This window comes from Thunnus maccoyii, chromosome 24 (genome assembly GCF_910596095.1).
Source record: "Thunnus maccoyii chromosome 24, fThuMac1.1, whole genome shotgun sequence".
Taxonomy (NCBI): domain Eukaryota; kingdom Metazoa; phylum Chordata; class Actinopteri; order Scombriformes; family Scombridae; genus Thunnus; species Thunnus maccoyii.
Window position 1 is genome coordinate 2,832,234 of NC_056556.1, and position 20,366 is coordinate 2,852,599.

General features: G+C 38.1%; 1 protein-coding gene across 3 annotated transcripts in view; it reads right to left on the reverse strand.

Moving 5' to 3' along the window:
* Positions 1-12,059, reverse strand: part of LOC121891828 (protein Shroom2-like) — a 31,484-nt gene extending 19,425 nt beyond the window's left edge. For 2 of the 3 annotated variants that reach the window (XM_042404441.1, XM_042404440.1), the window contains exons 1-3: positions 11,912-12,059; positions 10,785-11,035; positions 7,962-8,110 (exon numbers count right to left, since the gene is read on the reverse strand). In XM_042404441.1, the coding sequence (XP_042260375.1) occupies positions 7,962-8,110; positions 10,785-10,994 (359 nt within the window). In that variant the 5' untranslated portion in view covers positions 10,995-11,035; positions 11,912-12,059. Of the gene's footprint in view, positions 1-7,961; positions 8,111-10,199; positions 10,265-10,784; positions 11,036-11,911 lie in introns of those variants that run through there. The other variant, XM_042404442.1, reaches the window with a different exon arrangement.
* Between the last annotated feature and the right edge of the window lie 8,307 nt (positions 12,060-20,366).

The following is a 20,366-nucleotide window of genomic DNA, read 5'->3' on the forward strand; positions in this document are numbered from 1 at the left end:
AAATCAGAAATGATCCATATCATGTATAATGGATAATCAGTAGTGTCTGGACATTGAAATATGGTTGGGATTTGATCTTCCTGGCTTGTTCAAAACTAGCCGATACAAAAAAAGAGGAAGGTTGACAGTGAAAAACATGACTTTAAGGATGACTGGATCGAGAAATATGTGTTCATTTTGTGCCACTACGACACCAAACATGCCTGTTGTGAACGAAACTATCCCAAACACACGAAGACAAACCACAAAACTGGACCAGCTGAAGCCATGATGCAGTGAAGAACTCACTAGTGAACACTAACAACAGTGTCTCCGCCTGATCAACACTCCTTTTTATGCCCACGTTTAAGGACGTCTCCCATTAATACAGAAATGCTGTTGATGTGCAGAGTTTTGGAGTTTTTGTGCTGAAATATCATCATGTGATGCAGCCTCACTGGACCTTTGATGCTGTGGAAGTAAATTAAGTCGACCTCTAGGACTTAGTATTTGAGTAACCCTGATCTAGATTGTCTTTGAATCTATTTCAGTGTGAAGCAGATCATAATTACACACTGAAAAGCTGCTGAAATAACGACATGCTGTGTCCGAAAACTCACTCGCAGGTTTGATACAGTAAAACAAATACAAAAAGGTATAAAAGAGCTCAATATTCTAAAATAAACTATTTCCAAAGGCAGAAAAAGACACTCACTCAACAAGATGTTAAATGTGCATGTTCAATTCTTGGTTGACAAACACTAAACTATTATACTTTTAGCATCATCCCCAGACATGTACCAGAATAAAGAAAAGACTAATTATATTTATCTGTCTGTACAATAAGTAATGAACTGCTGGGACCATCATCTATCACTCCCTCGCCTTTTCATTTCCAGCTTCTATCAAACAGCTCAGTGGTGACACATCTTGCTGATTCACCAGCTTGAGCCCAAACAGCAGCAGCAGCAGCAGCAGCAGGAGCAGCAACAGTAGCAGCAGCAGCAGTAGTAGTCGTAGTAGTAGAAGCAGAAGCAGCAGCAGCAGCCTGTGGGGCCGATTTCGCCCCACTGAGCTCTAAACACGACGACACAATAGAAAGTGCCAGCGTCATCACAGCTGGGCTTATCGGTGTGTCACTGCCTGCACCGGCAACAAAAAAATAAAAAGAGGAGGAGGAGAATAAAAATGTCCAAACAAACTTTGACAGAGTGCAGACCTGAAGATGACAAACAGCTGGAACATCTGGACTGATATTAGGCCGATATTTGGCTTTTTTTTTAATATCAGATATCAAGTCGTCCACTTCACCTCAACAGAGTGTAAAAACCAAGGCTGCAAATTTTCATTTCTTGATTAAACTATTAATCATTTGGTCTGTAAAATGGCGCAATTTCATGTCATTTCCCAAAGACAAAGTTCACACATTTCAGTTTCACTTTTCCTGATCAACAATATTCACATTTAGGAAGCTTGAATCAGTGAGTTTTTGGCAGTTTTGCTTAAATAAATGACTAAAACAAAAAAACTGACTATCAAAAATACAGCAGATTCTTCTTCTGGCAGTCAGCTAACAGCTTCTCTACACAGAAGGTGTTTCAGATAGAAGATCTGTTAATACAAGCGTTTTATCAGCTCATGATTCACTTGTGCTTTACACACATAACTGCGACCTGAAACCGATTTTAATGCTTCAAGTCTATTCGCCAAAACGCAAGTGACCTACAGTCAATACTGCGCCTGAACACATCCTGAAAAAAGGGAAATTTTAGCTTTTATATATTTGTTTTCTCATTATTTACTCATCCAATAGTTAATATAAAGTGTAGGGTTCACGCTGTATGAAAGAGCTGATAATCATCTTAAAACTGGAATTATTCTGGAAGTTAATGGTTGGTTTTCCACTCCGCACTACACTCACATTTATTTCCGTCTGCATTAACATAAGACGTAAGAACTGACCCTTTAATGACCTCATCCTTAAAATTTATGGATATCAACTATTTATGCAATATATCAGCCTTTAAAACGCCACATTAGTCCAAAAAAAAACCCTGCGAATAATTCGTTCAGCTGCATAAGTGTCAGGTATTGATCTTTGTTTAGTTTTTAAACACATACATCCCATAACCAGCTTTCACTGTGTATTTTGGTGCAGACACAAAAGATTTTCTAAAGGCTTTCTAGTCTCTAAATAAAATGCATCTTCCTTGTTTTAGACCAACAACTCTGCTGCTGAGAAATGTCTCTCAAAATAACACTTGTTGCTTAATATGGACACTTAAGGAGAGATTTTCAGTCCTATGAATCAACACAAAAAGCTCTGGTGACATTAAGTATCCGTGGTAACAGTCACCTGCATGTGAGACAAGGACAACAGCTTTCAGACACTTCATTTGTCTTGTAAATTCACCTTTCTGCTACAGCTGAAGAATCAGTTACACACTGAGATTTAACATCCGTTTACCTGCACTAACGTTGTCATCCATCCTTTTTCCAACATCACATAAATCCTCAGGACATTTAAGAGCTTGCCAGGTTTTTTTTTCTTCCTAAATTTACAGCTGATCCTTTTGAGAAAACAGGTCACTGCTTCTGAACCTTTATGTGTCATCTAGCTGAAGAAAACCTGACGTTATCTCAAACTCATTCACTGCTTCCTGATCTAATCCCTCTGCTCAGGAAACCCAAAATGATTGAATCAGAGGTGAAATAAAAGAGAGAAAGAGGAAATACCTGTGAGTGAAAATCCTCTTTTATCTTCTAAAAAACAAACATGTCCAGAGAAAGAGAGAGAGAGAGATAGAGAGAGAGAGAGAGAGAGAGAGGGAAGCAAAACAGACAGGAGCGTCCTCTCTGTGCTTGCTGGAGTAGCCAAAGCCCCTGAAAACAATGAGCTCTGCTGATATGGCCTATCCCACTAAGCACTGTCAACTCACCTAGGCAACATGGACTGTACCACTCCTCCTGCAAACAGGGGAGGACGCCTGGACTGAAGCAAATCTGAGGACGACTCAACGATCTCTCCCAGCTGCTTTTTAAACGTCCTTTCTCAAAACGAGGCTGGCGTCCGCTGTCTCGACGCCGCTCGGATCGGGTGTTTCCTCAACCGACGCGGGTTGTTGAAACACATCGGCGGTCCACCTTTCCCTCCTGTTGACTCAACCCGACTCTGCAAAGCTGAGCCCACGCCTGTGGCTTTGCAACTAGTAATTGGATTCAAGCTTTAAGACTCTTGTTGCCATTTGCCAGTAAGCAGATGAGTATATAATTCTGACAGGACAGGACACCAGCGACACATGTAGTAAAAAAGATTTAAAGAAGCAGCGACGGAGGTTGTTCTTAAGGAGAAGCCCAAAATAAACACAAGAAATACTATTTAACTTTCTTTGTAATGTGGATGTTTAAATGAACTGACATTTACTTTAGTGGGTCAATGATCTATTTAATGTTTTGTAAGTTAAAAGTTTGGATTTTTGGATTTGGCATTTAATTGGTGGAGGCTATTGGAATAACTGTATTATATATTATATGTAATGTAATCAATATTTGTTGATATTTTGTATTTTCTAACCTTTTAAACTCTTAATTTTCTCTTAAATTTCCTTTAATTTTCTTTGATCCATTTTAAAACCATTTCTAGTGCTAAAAGGATCTGTTAATTAATCAGTTAGTCAATTGAAAAAGTCAGTTTATCAATTAAAATATACCAAATATTCTCTGGTTCCAGCTTCTCCAATGTGTTTTTCTGTTTGATATCGTTGTAAACTGAATATCTTTTGGGTTTTGGATTGTTGGTCAAACAAACACAAAGCCTTTGTTGACATCACCATGAGCTCTGGGAAACTAACAGACATTCTTTGCCACCTTTAACCCAGAAACAAAAAGCATTTTCCCGCCTTTGTTTAGTTCAGAATGTTTGTTTTTTTGGAGGTGGATACTGTCTGTGTTTATCTCTTCATCACAAATGATAAATCTGATGATAAACCGAATAGTAACCAGTAAACTTGTCCTGAAGCCAGGAGATTTAAAAGGAAGGAATGAAAAATATTCTCAAGTAACATCTTGTTTTCATTTTACTATCATTATAAGAACATTTGGAACATTTGGTCCTCATAAACATAACAGTTAAATACACGCACTCTTAAAAAAAAGAAATAACTTAAAATATGGCTAAAATCTACTCAGATGTGTGTTCATTAAGTGTTTTATACTTGTTTGACTGTGTTTTATGTTTAACATTGTTAAGACAGAGAGTTGTGTAAGATATTTTCCAGATTTTTCCTCTTATTTTGTTTGTAATTCTGCCGTATATGAAGTGTTTTATCCATTTAACAATCTTACATTGAGTTGGGACTATTAACCCCGGCACATTTACACTGATGTTGTTAAAATGTAAGTGATTAATGTGCAGTGTCTCCTGTAAACAAACAAATAAATAAATAAATAAAAAACATAAATGACACAAGCCTCCACCAGGTGGAGCTAATTCTATCAGGGGTTCATTATCTGCTTCCTGACTCTCAGGTCTGCCAAACTAGTGCAAAATGTGTATTTTAAACACAAGCTGTGGAGCACTGACATGCTGTTGCAAATATTAGTACTAGTATATTGTGGAAATTGTTTGAAAGTAAAGTTTTGGATATATATTTGTGGACCACATGACTGTCCACCTGTTGTTTTTTTCAATGAATGTATTATTTTTCAAACTCCCAAACCAAAAAGCACATTGCATATTTTCTAACTGATATGTTAAATGGTATAATCTCACAGCTTGACAACCAGTCAAAGACACAGAGCAGAATCTCCTGCATTAAACCAAACGGAGCATCGTTAAGACAACGAGCAGCAGGTGTGCAACAGCATGTTCACCTGTCAGTTAATTTTAGGACTGATAGTGTTAAAAGTTCCCATGTACAAGATGAAATAAATAAACTAAAATTAATTATGGAAACAATAGGAAAAGGATGAAAATATTCCAAAAAAGTCAAATTCAAATTAAATTTAAATAAAACCAACAATAATCAAATGAAACAGAAACTACACATATAGAAGATATCTGGTCTTCTGTATTATGGCGCAGTTAAGTCTAAAAAATATATAAATATCTGCACCATAAACATTCAAATACACATAAATCACAACATAATTGTAGCTGAAGACATTCTGTCCCACACCTGCTGCTTGTTTCATTATCAGCTTATATGTAGATTTTATGAACAATCAAATAATTTAATTATTTGTTCTATAAAATGTCAGATATATTAAAAATGTTTTGTCTGACCAATGGTCCAAAACCTAAAGATATTCTTACTTTCACTCATAATAAACAAAGAGAAGCAGTAAATCCAGCCCGTCCTCACAAGAAAAACGACAGTATGGGTGTAAAATTTAGAGATTTATGGTTACATTTACGCCATCTAGTGGCCGTTGTAATTAGAGGTGACGTCAATATAAAGTGATTTCATTATCAGGACGAGGTGGGGGGAGGAAGCTAGATAGTTAGGAAAATGGTAAAAAAAAAGGGCAAAAAGTGGCGTTTGCTGCAGGAGACGACTGTTCACTTCCTGTTTCTAACCAAGTGTCTTTCCCCGCAAAAGACACAGCGAGTCACCGCAGCTCAGGTGTCGAAACCGTGGTCTCTCCCTAACCCTAACCCTAACCCTAACCCTAACCCTAACCCTCTAACCCTAACCATAACCCTAACCAAGTGGTTTTTGTCCCTAAACCTAACCAGACCTGAACCACAGCGTTGTCCCACCATGAAACATCATTATATTATAAAATGGTTCTTTGGGTCGTTCTTCTTGTCCCCACACGTCCTCTAGATGGCGCTGAAAACACTCATATATGTTGTTTTGGGACCTTTTCTTGACGTTTTGGTACAAGGATGTGTTGGAAAAACAGGCTTTTTGCTTGATAAATTACATAATTTATTGACTGATTATAAATTTTAACTCTTTAATCTTTCAAACTGACATGGAGCAGAACATGGATTAAATCTCAGTTCTGCTACATTTCAACTTAATTTCAGTTTTACTTTGTTTTTGCAAACTTTTAAGTAAAAACTGGATAAAATAAGTCTTTTTTAAAGCTTAGTAGCACGTCTGTCAGTATCCATATAACTGTTGTTCATTATTTTTGTTGACCTGAAGGTTGGACTGCGCTAAAGGTCGACCCTTCTTGTCCCCTAGCACCACCAGTATAAAGTTGCACTGGTTTGAGGCTGGTGAGGTTTGGTGGGTCAGTGTCATGCCAGCTGACAGAGGGGACTCCTCTCTGTCTCATTTAGGAGTCATTATCTGCGCTCTGAAATAACACTGTTGGCTGGAGCTCGACTGCCTCCACAATACCCGCTTTTGTTTTACCCTCAGCGGGCAAACAAGCAGCGAGAGGCCCCTGTGTAAGGCTGTCAGGCCGGGTCCGCCTCAGCCGACCCCCCTTAATAAAAGAAATTAATGGCTGCTGAAGAAGCATGATGGGACTTTAGGATTTTTAGGACACAGTGTGATGATGAGCAACATGTTACTTCCTTTACATTCCTTACATTTTCTCTTCAGCTTTGGATAAGACCACTAAAAAGTCACCAAATTACATTGTTATATTGATCTGTTGTCAAGGAGCTCTGGCTTTGACCTCTGACCTCCTAATGAGTGGGTGTTTGTTAATCTAAAACAACTACTTCTACTGACAAAAACCGACCAATAAATTACACAAGAATCATGAATACAGCTGTGTATCAAACCTCAAAACTTTTTTGGTTCTGACAGAAATGTGTCGAAAACTGTCAAGCATCAAAAGCATCAAATGGTCAGATCTGTAATGTTTATTTATTAATTGATAAGACAGTTCCTGATTTCAATCCAAATTTTGCCGGTTTTTGACTGTTTTTCAATTAGGCAAAGATCTTGTGTTTCCGATTGTGTTTAGACAAAATTAAACATACAAAACAAAGGGATATGTCGAAAAACATGGTTACATATCGGTATTAGGATTGAAAAATCTCAAACTGTGAATGAACCAGGGAGTTTCTGTCTGCAGAAATACTATTTGATCTATGAATAATTCTGTTTTAACATTCAAAGCAACCAATTCACTGAATTTTTGCTAGTTCTTCTAGTGTTTTTGTAGTGTGAAGTGTTTATAGTTGCTCAGAACGGCCACACTCGAAGGCGGAGGAGTGGAAAGCTGTCTGTCATACGGGGGGGGGGGGGGGGGTCACATTTTCAGACAGACTCTGCTGGGAGGCAGTCATAGAGTTGCAAGAGGGCCTGGCTTATCACTGCATGAAGTCAGTGTGAATGTCAGATTATCAGTTTTGGGGAGTTATGGACAGCCAGACACCCCCCCCAATTCTGGCATCAGGAAGGTGCGGGGGGGGGGGGGGGGGGGTTGGAAGCTATTCAACCAGCCGAAGTGCAGTTGTGATGGAGTATACTGACAGCTTTAGTCTTCCAGATTAGACCTCAGTTCATGTTCAAGCTGGGGGTGTAGCAGCCCTGGTCAAACGTTCAGGGCAATTCATGAGTCATTTTGAGATACCAGAATAAATACTGAGGTCTGATGTTGTTCTCATGACCCAACATGCAGCTGTGGCCACGTGCAGGCAGTAGACTGACAGGTCAGTCTCTAAACGCTTCACTTATAGAAACTCCCAGCTTTCGTTGTTAAAACTGGGTGGAAACAATTAAAGTTTAAAAAAGTCCCTGCATTGCAGAATCAATCCAAAGTCTTTAGGACAGCTCTTCATATTGGAGCAGTGACATACAGGTCATTATGGGGGGAAAGCATCATTTCCTGTAAGGCGTGCTCTTGTAAGGGACGTCGGTTTGTTAGCCGCCGTTCAAGCAACTACCGTGCATTTAGAAATCCCCAGACTTCATTAGGCAGAGATCTCCGATAGTCTGGTAACAAGAGACTAGCGGGCGGTGACTCATTGATTCATGTCTAAGAACTGAGGACAGGCTGAGTAAATGCGGTACCTTCGGACCACCAGGGTCAGGGTCTTATGGGAGCTTTTCACCAGGCAGATGGCCTCCTGACGGGAGCCGCTGAGGGGAACGGCGTTCACGCTCACCATCTCATCACCGGCCTGGAGACGGACCGCCGACGCCACGCTGCCCTCCTCCACCTACAACACACACACACACACACACACACACAACCAAATCGTGATGCACATACAGTATGAAGCTGATTTCTAAGCACCTTTAGCCACTAGATGCTGGTTTCTGCCTCTTCTGTTTTGTTTATTTTGATTGTTGCTGTTTTTTGGGATATATTTATTTGTATATATTTGACATATTTGTATATTAACAGTTTGGTCTTCCGTTGTAGTTTTAATGCCTGCTGCAAGGTGGCTTTATTATAATTTTTCCCACAAGACAGCTAAAAATGCATCTAAATCCACCTCAATCTTGGTGGCATTTATAAACTATCTTAATAAAAGAATATTAAGACACCAAACTGAAATATGTTTACTTGCTTGACTGATAAATCTGAGCCTGTCAATATAACATGCAAAGTAACATTTAGTATGCAACGTGTAATAATGTTAACATACTAGCATGTATAGAACCACTATCATTTAGTATGTTGGAGTGTGTTAAGATAGAAGAAAAAGCCAATTTTAGAGACAGCACGATTGTTTTTGAAGTCAATGCAAAGACTCATGTGATGCATGAATTCATGAATGTATACAGAGAAGTAACACACTGACTAAATGTTCCTTTGCTAGACATTTTAACATAATAGCATAAGTAGAGCTGAGGTTGACAACGTCCTGCTTAGACTGAAAGTTCAGCCAAGTCTGACAATATAAAGCTGAGTCTAAGATGTCCTAAAATGGCTGCCATACAGAGGAAAAACCTCTTTGATTTAAGTAACAACATGACGCCACCCTCCAGACAAACTTTACATTTTTCTTTGCTCTGTTAGTGGTTAAAATCTCCAAATGTTTTCATCCATCCAGGTTTTGTTATCTGCTGTGTAATGAGCATTACAGCCTCACGGGGCGCTAGAGTCGCTATTGGTTACATGTCTGTCAAAACACACATGGCCAGAGGTGCCACTTGGTGTTAAGCAAACACCGAGTGATAAAATGAAGCAAGAAAATAAACAATTTCTGACTCTTTTTTTTAGACATTTTCAAGGTGAATGTTTCCCTTAAAATATTGTTTCATCCACATGAACCAGGAGCATCTGTGGAGGCCAGAAACCCGAGAGCTCTGATTAAAAATTTAAACCTGCACCGACTGTAACCTGAGCGTTCAACGTAAGCTGCAGTTCACAGAAGAGCGATTAACACCGCTAACTAAACCAAGCCAAGATAAACTGACTTTTTATGTCTTTTTGACTTTTTGTCTTATGGCTGCAAATAACGATTATTTTCATTATTCGTTAGTATGTTGATTATTTTCTGTCCACTAGAATATCCTAGAGCACAAAGTTGTGTCATTAAATGTCTTGTTTTGTCCAACAAACAATCCAAAACCTGCACATATTCAATTTACTATCATGTTAGACCAAGAAAAATAGCAAATTCTCATATTTAAGAACCAAGAACCGTGAAATCTTTGGCATTCTTGCTTAAAGTTACCTAAACAATTAATTGATATAATTTTCTTTCGCTCTACTAATCATCTGTGTTTATCTTCAATACTTTCAGTCACACCTGGATTCAAATTAAACCAGAGTTCATTTTAAAGGCTCTTTCAAATCTGAGATGAGGTTTCGACTTTGGACTCTTGAATTTATATCGATCTGCCTGACCACTTTAATTAGAGTCCAGAATTTGAACCTGAAGTGTAACATCTCTCACAGCAGTGGTGAAGATTTAGAGGAGACTTGGAGCAGCATCAGGAGAACTTTGGCACTGCTTTCAGCTGTTGTAATTAAAAGGTCAATATTTCAGATACTGAAAGGCCGTGAAATTTACACCGTAAGTCTAATTGAAATAAAAGTTGCAGCACAAATCTCACTGTTTGGCTGACGAAGGAGCTTCCAACATCAATAGTCTGTCCATCCAGTATGAACAGTATCTCACATTTCACTCGTTATTATGTGTTAAAGCAAAAATATTTGTCTCATTGTTGTAAGAATAAAATAGTAAAGATGAGCCTCTGTATGAGTGCTGCAGCATTTGTACTCGAGTTTTGCAGAAATTTGGAGAGAATATGAATCTCACTACTACGTCCTCACACCTTTAAAGCTAAGCTCACCTGCACGATGTCATTGTCATCAACATGTTTACACGATGCTGACAAAACTTTGGGAAAACGATCAATCTCATTGCTGCATCCCATGGAAGCAAATCATAATAATTTGAATTATATCAGCAACTGAAAACCAAATTTTTAAATGTAAACGTCACTTTCAAGTTGTGCAATTTCAAAACCTTTCTTTCCAATATATATTTATTTTAGGGTCCTCCAATTCAGATGAGAATTCACATGCATAATATTCAAAAACTATATTCAAGTTGCTCTATTTTAATATCCTCATTTGAGATCTAAAATTTCAAGTTGAGTGAAAAACTTGAGCCTCTCAACTGAGCCTGAGTGGAATTAATCTGACCTCTGGCCTAATATTACCGATACAATACCTGATTTTAGGTACAAAAAGACACTTTTGAGAAAAATAAAGATCTTTTTCTACATCATCTCACAAAAAGTTCTGCAAAATCTAAACACAAGCAGATGTACAGGAACTAAAACGTTGGTTTAAATCAGCAACTATCTCAGCAAAGAGTAAATAAACAAGATTATGAGCATACTTGACAGTTTTTGATACTACTGTCCGGTTACCTTCGTGATGACCAGAGGCTCTCGGTGCTCGGTGCCTCCTCTCAGGGTGAAGCCCCAGGGGGCTTTACCTCGGAGCAGCACCTCCACCAGCTGCTCTTCATCCTGCTCCTCATCCTCCTCCTTTTCCCTCTGCTGCCCCGAGCCTCTCCACCACTGCGGTCTTCCTCTCGCTGACACTCTCAGGTCATCTCTGTTGTCCACAACGTCCATGATGCCTCCGGTTCAGTGGGCTCCATTAACATCAGTTCACCCTAAAAGAGTATTTCACTAGTGATCATTTATATAAGCATAAAAACTCTACATGTTATATTATATTTTTTTCAAAGGAATAATTCACTAATCAGTCTCCACAAATACATTCATGATACAGCAAGAGGTTTAAATACCTTAAAATGTAATAATATCCTGTTGAGTTTAGACTTTTTGTCCTTAAAATTAAACATCTGCAAGTATTTTATAATCAATTACTCATTTAAGTCTTTTTATTAAGCAAAATGCTAAACATTTCTTGGTTTCTGCTACTCAAATTGTAATGTTTGAATGTTTTTTTAGTCTAAGATGATATTAAACTGAATATTATGAGGCTTTGGGCTACTGGTTGGACAAAATAAGTGATTTAAATATATTAATCTTTACTATTTTCTGACAGTTTATAACCCATAAGTTCATTAATTTGTATTATTTGAGAAAATAATTCAAAGATGAATTGATAATGAAAACAATTGTTGGTTGCAGCCTGAATCTAAATGCTGTTTGGGAGGTGAAAAAGATAATTTAAACATTTTATAAACCAATATAGTGCGGTTAGTTTTTACGTATTGAGGATATATTTGGCCTTTTTACATTTATATATTTATTTGTTATGAAAAAAGCAAATTTTCCTCCCTAAAAAACAGGCAAGTTGATGTAAATCAGTAAATGTACAAATGACATGACAATAACATTTTACTACCGAGCTGGTATAATGGTATAATGATTACAGCAGATTAAGCTAATCATGATCTAACATAAATAGATTTTTTTTAGCAGCATTTTCAAGACTTTTAAGATATTTCCAAATGTTCTCTGCAAACAAAAGTTCCAAACAAACCTCCAAGACGCATCAACAAGAAACAAGAAATACAAACCAAGTCGTTTTTTCTCGTGTGGCTCCAACAGGTGGTGGCTCGCGCTCTGCTCTTTATTGATCTTATAAATTAATTTAGTTGAGCAGTTTCGGGTCTTGAGCAGCGTTTAATGTGAACTGAACCTCCCTCGGTCCCTCTCTGAGCTGTTTCTCCCGTCACAACACAACATTACACAACCTCGCACTGACATCACCACCTGTCCTCCACCATCCTCACCGTCAGTTACCTTAACATATGACGTCACAGCGCCCCCTCGCGGCGCCGTGCAGCGTCACCTGGCTGTTTGTTGCCTTCAGGTTCTTCACGTAAACTTCCACGTCCCTACGTCACTATTAGGCCAAAGTTTTGGCATGTACACTGTCCCCCAACAATCATCTGTCCTTATTTTCTTTCTGTATTTTTCTCGATGAAAATCAACTTCTTTCAAGAATTTAATCATATGAAAAAATCAACTTTTTCAATGAAAAAGTATTTTCTTGTTTCTGGAACATTTTAAGCAAGTTGATTGAAATTAAAAACAGACTGAAATATTCTTTCTGCACTTTAAAATAAGATTTTTAAGATATGAATGTATGTATGTATATAAACTCTTAATCCAAACATAAACACAGACTAAAAAATTACATCTACAAAAAGGGTTCATTTCCAAGTAGTTTTATTGCATTACAAAAGACAATACAGCTGTTTATGATACTATATCACCAGGTAAAGGCAGTGTAGGATTACACCTGCACATCACATCAAATCCTAGGAATTACTATTTCAATATATTTACACAAAGTATAACATTTTGACCTGAAGGTTTCTGGTGAGTTGAACAATATTTCCACCTGACATCCTTCCAGCCACATTTCAGTACCAAGTTGATGATATAAAATAAATGTACAGTACTATAAAAAATAACACAAAATGACTTGTTACATTGACAGGTATACTTACAGTATATGTATTTTGGTTTTAAGATTAATTATTTCTTTACAGAAAACATGTAAAAAAAAAACAAAAAAACATTTTCCTTGATAATTCCATTTAACAACTGTAAAGGACTACAAGACATTTAATCAATAACTAAGGAATCATTTTGTACAGAGTATTGCTGATGATTTAGTACATCATTCGCCTGAAATATAATCTGTACAGATTGAACCAGCTTGTAAATGGCGTTGACTCTCCCACTCACAGCTGACACAGAGACACTGAAGGACTAAAATACCCAAATCTAATATCAGACATGAAGCCAAATGCAGGGTAGACAGGCTCAGTGAATGTGGTGTTGAAGGTGTGGAGGTGGATCAGTGTGTCAAATGAGACTCCATAGAAAGACAGAGTGCCTGCAGGATGGTCTACATACACTGCGAGTCTGTTCGACAGAATGGAGAGAGGATGTACAGATGTTACTTTGTTATTGTGAAAGACAGAGTACCCATCATCAGAGCATCTCAGACTCCAGGACTTAGTATTCCCTCCATGCAAACAGAAATTACTGTCTCCCTCCCTTCTGATTCCTTTGTAAGTCACTGCTACATGAACTTCTCCTTTCCTCTCCACCTCCCAGTAACAACGACCAGTCAGACCATTTTTACACAGAAGCTGTCTCCAGTGGTTGAATCTCTCTGGATGATCAGGATATTGCTGCTCTTCTCTCACTGCTGGCACTTTTCTGTTGTTGTCAGGTAGGATTCTGTGTGCTGTGTCTGGGTCCATTACACGTTCACAGGCATCTGAAACCATGAAAAAATGCAACACAGTGTTAATCCAATATAATTAATAAAAATATTTGAATCAAAATTTTGCCCGAAAGTTTTATTTAATCAATGGAACTATTATACTCCACATTTATATCATAAAATCACTTTTCATGTCAATGATGTTGTTACCAATAACACAATTAAACCCCCCCCCCCCACGTAGGTAACCAGGTAATTAAGTAGATTGGCTTGTGAGCTTGGATTTTCTCACTTGATATCAAATTGAGGAGCTAGTGTTAATAGCAGCAGCTAGCTGGTTATTGACATTCTGCTTCATTTTCATGAATCAAAACCAAAAATACACTTACACTTCCTCAGACCTGGTTTCAGCCTGGAGACTCCACCATGGTCCACACTGGAGGAGGATATACACAATCAGACAGTAGACCAGCATATTTCTTGGATAATGCATATATTGCTTGTCCATTTTTTCCTTGTTTATACTCATATGATGCACTAATGTGTCTAAACTGTAAACTTAGTAATTACAGACACTATTGTTTTAATTCCAGGGGGGTCTTATTTATCTATTGCTTCTCATTCTTTGTTCACTTTTAGGGAATTTTTATAATATTCTGACTAAATCAGACAGGTTGACAGGAACATATTCACAATGTGTAAAAGTAAAGTTACTTCAGACAATGAAAGAGTTATGATTGCTTTTTTTAGCCTCACTAGCAACGTAGCTCTGCAAACAGACATTCAAGATCCTCAGAGTATGAATCCTTGTGACTTTGGTGATCCCCTTTTCCTCTATTGACACCAACAGGTCAAAGTCTTCAGTTATTCTGTGAAATAGTTCTATCGAGCATTAGTTTTCAGACTTCATTTTCTAGGTTTCAATATTGATTGACAACAAACTTGCAAAAGTGGAATTCTTTGCTTATCAGCCATGAAACCTATGCAGAAAGTCTGGTTTCAGGAATAGCATGAGGATTTCATGAAAATGAAATTAAGTCAGACAGTTGTGCTTTTTGCTTGCCTCAAAGTTAAGGTTTGATGTTGGGTCACCTGATGGCAGCACAGCCCAGTACATTGGTTTTGGTGATTTGCAGGTAAAGGCTTATATTAAAACTGGGCTACATTTGGTTGGAAATAATTTTAGATGTCTAGCTTATAACTGCTGTTTCAACTATTTTTAAGTGTTTAGCAAAGTCTACTAGGCATCTTTCTTGGGAAAAGCTGAACAAAAGTGGTTTAAAAGCAATGTCCTTTACATACACTGTTACTAAATGGATTCATAAATAAGATGCTAATGAAGTAATGGTGGTTTGTTGACATAAGGCCAATTGGTCAGATATGCTGATTGATGGCTTAGTAACATCATTTTATAATATCAAAATTGGGGCATTTTTATTTCCCCATTCCATCAAATCTGCTTAATCTGTGGTTTGTTTTAAGCGGCTGCTTATTATTTCCTGATGATGCATTTACCATTAGTAGACATAACCTAACCCTAACTATTGATCTGAAAGAACTCACTTTGTTTATATAATGTTGAGAAATGTATATATTAATATGTGATGAAGTTCTATCATAAAAATCACTAATATCCAAAGCCTATGACATCCTTAGCTTAACTGATGTTACTGAACATTAAGTCAGTCTGGTATACATACCTATCTCATTTTTGGATAAGCTGTCGGATCTCCTCCGTTAGAGAATGATCCTTCAGCTCTTTCACACAGTGGAATAGATTGATGCTTCTCTCTGGAGACTGAATCTCACTGATCTTCTTCTTGATGTACTGGACGGTTTCCTGAATGGTTTCTGAGGTATCTCTTGTCTTCGTCAATAGGCCTTGCAGGAGTGTCTGACTGGTCTGCAGTGAAAGTCCCAGGAGGAAGCGAAGAAACATATCCTGGTGTCCATTTGGACTCTGTAAGGCCTTGTCAACAGCTATCTGGTAAAAAGTTTTTGCTGAAGAATCTGTGAATAATGAAGACCACAGAGGAGGTCCTGCCAGCAGATTGACTCCAGAGTTGATAAATGTCTGATGGACATGAAGAGCAGCCAGAAACTCCTGAACACTCAGATGGATGAAGCAGAACACCTTGTCCTGGTACAGCCCTTCATGCTCTTTAAAAATCTGTGTGAACACTCCTGAGCACACTGAGGCTGCTCTGATATCAATGCCACACTGTGTCAGGTCTGATTCATAGAAGATCAGGTTGCCTTTCTGCAGCTGCTCAAAAGCCAGTTTTCCCAGGGACTCAATCATCTTCCTGCTCTCTGGACTCCAGTGTGGATCTGTCTCAGCTCCTCCATAATACTTGATGTTCTTCAGTTTAGACTGAACATCCAGCAAGTGGATGTACATCTCAGTCAGGGTCTTGGGCAGCTCACCTCCCTCTCTGCTTTTCAACACATTCTCCAGAACTGTAGCAGTGATCCAGCAGAAGACTGGCATGTGGCACATGATGTGGAGGCTTCGAGATGTCTTGATGTGGGAGATGATTGTGCTGGCCTGCTCTTCATTTTTGAATCTCTTCCTGAAGTACTCCTCCTTCTGTTGGTCACTGAACCCTCTGACCTCTGTCACCATGCCGACAAACTCAGCTGGGATCTGATTGGCTGCTGCAGGTCGTGTGGTTATCCAGAGGCGAGCAGAGGGAAGCAGTTTCCCCCTGATGAGGTTTGTCAGCAGCACACCCACTGAGGTGGACTCTGTAACATCAGTCAGGATCTCACTGTTGTGGAAGTCCAGAGGAAGTCGACACTTATCCAGACCATCAAAGATGAACACAACCTGGAACTCTTCAAAGCTGCAGATTCCTGCTTCTTTGGTTTCAGGAAAGAAGAGATGAACAAGTTCCACCAAGCTGAACCTTTTCTCTTTCAGCACATTCAGCTCTCTGAAAGTGAATGGAAATGTGAACTGTATGTCCTGGTTGGTTTTGTCTTCAGCCCAGTCCAGAGTGAACTTCTGTGTTAAGACTGTTTTCCCAATGCCAGCCACTCCCTTTGTCATCACTGTTCTGACTGGTTCATCTCTTCCAAGTGAGGCTTTAAAGATGTCTTCTTGTCTGATTGTTGTTTCTGGTCTGTCTGGTTTCCTGTATAAATTTTCAATCTGTCTGATCTCATGTTCATTATTGACCTCTGCAGTCCTTCCTTCTGTGATGTAGAGCTCTGTGTAGATATGATTCAGAGAGGTTGGGTTTCCTGCTTTAGCAATCCCCTCAAACACACACTGGAACTTCTTCTTCAGAGTAGTTTTCAGTTTCCTCTGGCACATGGCAGCTGATGTTGCTGGTTGACCAAACAATAAGAGAGATCACTGAGTGGATATTACATTAAGTCCACAGCCACACTGACAGCTCTGTGAGTTACAGAGGTGCTTTGAGCTAAATACTAACATCGGCAATGAAACAATGAAAATGCTAATATGGACACAAATATAGTGATTATTATGTTCATCATCTTAATTTAGTGCGTCAGCATGCTAATACTTGCTAATTAGCAGTAAACATAAAGTCCAGATAAAGGTAATGGGAATGTCATTAGTTTTGCAGGTATCTGATCATAAACCAAAGTATTTAGAAATTAAAATGACCTCATGATGATGCAACATTAAAAGTCAGGAGATCACCAAAGCAGAGCCAATCTCTGCAATATAAGGTATAATTTCGGAAATAATTAAAAACTCATTACTTTGTTTCTGAAAAAGTAAGAACATAGTTCTTAATTTTCTTTTCTTCCTTCCATAATGTTAAAAAAAAACATCTTACTGCTTAAAAGAGAGTCAGCCAGTGTGTCCTCATTCATTCTTCTCAGGAAGTACAGAGCAACCTTCAGAAATGCCTGTCTGCTGCTGCTCCTCTGCTCTTCATCCTCACCCTGAGCCACCTCCTCATCCTCCTTCTGCTTCTTTAAGTTTTCTGGGTAACCTGGACTCAGAATCCTCTGAAGCTTCTTAAGCTCATTCTTTGCAAAGGTGACAATATTCTCCTCAAGACGCTGGAATCAAACAATGCTAATGAAAGATTAATGCTAAAATCATGGAAGACAACATTAAATCTATATTTCATACACCAACAACACATTAGTCGAAATGAATGTTTTAACGTTATATTTGGCATAAGTACAATGTGTTGTACAGACCATAAAAATGGAGTCCAGGTCTGTTTGATGTAGTTGGGCAGAATGATTGATGGATGGCTCTGATGTCTCATCAACACTTTGGGAGAAAACAATAGTACATCACATTATAAACAATTTTATAGTCCATCCACTATTATGCAGATGATAATCTGCTATATGCCTTTAATCCAGTTAATTTTGTAACTGGTCTTGCATACAAGCCTATCAGAAGAAAGTGTTGGATATCACAGAACTTTCTCCAGCTTAATGAATCCAAATCTCAGGTCCTTTTTATTTTTAAATTTAATTATTTAATCAAACCTTTTGGCAGTTTTCCTTTAATGTGAGGTGTGCTGCCTATGTGATTCTTAAAGGACTGGTTCACAATTTTCAAGTATTTCTTAAAACAACAGTAAGGAGTCCAAATGAACATTGAACCATGTTTTTCTTGCATTAATCATTCCTCCTGTTCATACTGACCATTAGAAGATCCCCTCATAATGCACTTATAATGTAAGTGATGGGGGACCACAGTCCTCCTTCTGTGCAAAAATGTATTAAAAAGTTTATCTGAAGCTAATATGAAGCTTCAGCGTCCAAATGAGTCAAATCAAGTAGAGATTTTGATGTTACAGTCTTTTTAGTGCCAAAGTCCGTCTTTCTGTTACTATACTTCCACCGCAGCTCAACAGGGAAACACTGTCCGAGGAAACACAAAGAGGGAATTTGATGCTAAAAAGACTAAATGTGGTGGATATCCACTTGATATGACTAAGTCAGACTGCTGAAGCCCTTATATAAGCTTCAAATCAACTTTTAAATACAATTTTGCACAAAATGACTAGACACACTGTTGATTTTGCCCCCCATCACTTACATTGAAAGCACATTTGAAGGGGATTTTTTAATATCCATTATGAACAGGAGGCATGAGGAAAACATCTTTCACTGTACATATGGACACCTGACTGTTGTTTTAAGACACACTTGAAACATTGTGAATTTTCCTTTAAGTCTAACATCTCTTTTGATTACCACATTAATACGGCTTGACAGTTTGGCCAATCTAAAAATCATGATAATATTAAATCCATCCTTGTTTGTCTTCACTGGTTATCCTACATCTAAAACAAGACTATAACTTTTGCTGATGACATGCTTGGTGCATGAAAAATGAATACAGTAACATACAGTAACATAGAGTCCTGATGGACTCTACAAAGACGCACACACACACTTCCATGCACACACACACACTTTTACACTAGTAAAAATCTAGAGTAAGAGACTTCCTGTTTCAATCAGTTACAAAGAAACCTATTCATGCACTTATCTCTTGTCCAACAATATTAAAGATTAACTTTTGCAGAGGAAAATTGGTCTGCAATGTGTGCACAAAATGTCACATACATAATAAAAACAAAAAGGAAAGAGAAACAATCAAATGACCAAATAGGTTGTCAGTGGTCTAATGCAAAATTAGTCCTAACTTGAAAGAAAAAAATTGATCATATCACACCTGTTTTTAGATATGCATTGGATTGTGTTTCAGAATTGATTACAAAATTTTACTTTTTTTCTTTAAAGCTCCACAGTACCTCTCTGACCTACTTATTCAACATGAACCTATCAGAACTATTCGATCATCTGGCAGCTGGTGAAGTGGCTTTGCATTTTTATGGTCTGAACTAGCAGCTGGAATACCTTGGCAGATCACATTAGATATGCACCAACATTATTCTAACTATTAGAGACAAAATTCATCACCTACTGCCCTCAACAGGCACTGATTTATCCCCAAACACAGGAACCTTAGAAATAGCTGTAAAACCTTTCACCAATTGACCTTCCCGAACTAACTTCAATTATTTCTTCATAAAAACCATCAACCTGTCTCTTAGACCCCATCCCAACTAGGCAGCGCAAGGAAGTCTTACCTTTAGTTAGCACTTCTTTACTAGATATGATCAATCTGTCTTTATTAACAGGTTATGTACCACAGTCCTTTAAAGTAGCTGTAATTAAACCTCCTCTAGCCTACTCTTGATTCAGTCGTCTTAGCCAACTATAGACCTATATCTAACCTTCCCTTTCTCTCTAAGCTGCTTGAGAAAGCAGTCATCAATCAGTTATGTGATTGTCAACACGACAATAGTTTATTTGAGGATTTTCAGTCAGGATTTAGAGCGCATCATAGCACAGAGACAGCACTGGTGGTGATTAGAAAAAGATCATATTTCTCCCATTTTAGCTTCGCTGCTTTGGCTTCTTGTAAATTCCAGAGTTACAAATGACCTCCTAATCTCTGTACTTGTCTTGTTAGATCTCAGTGCCACATTTGACACCAGTGACCATCACATCCTATTACTGAGACTGGATCATTTAATTTGCATTAAAGGAAGTGCATTAAGCTGGTTTAAATCCTATTTATCAGATTGATTTCAGTTTGTACACGTTAACGATGAATCCTCCATGCACACAAAAGTTAGAAATGGAGTTCCACAAGGTTGTGTGTTTGGACCAATACTCTTAAACTTATATACTTCTATGCTTCCTTTAGGTAATATTATGTGGAAACCAAGCGGCAACCTCCGGGGCTGTAAAATGAAGCCAATGCGGAAGTG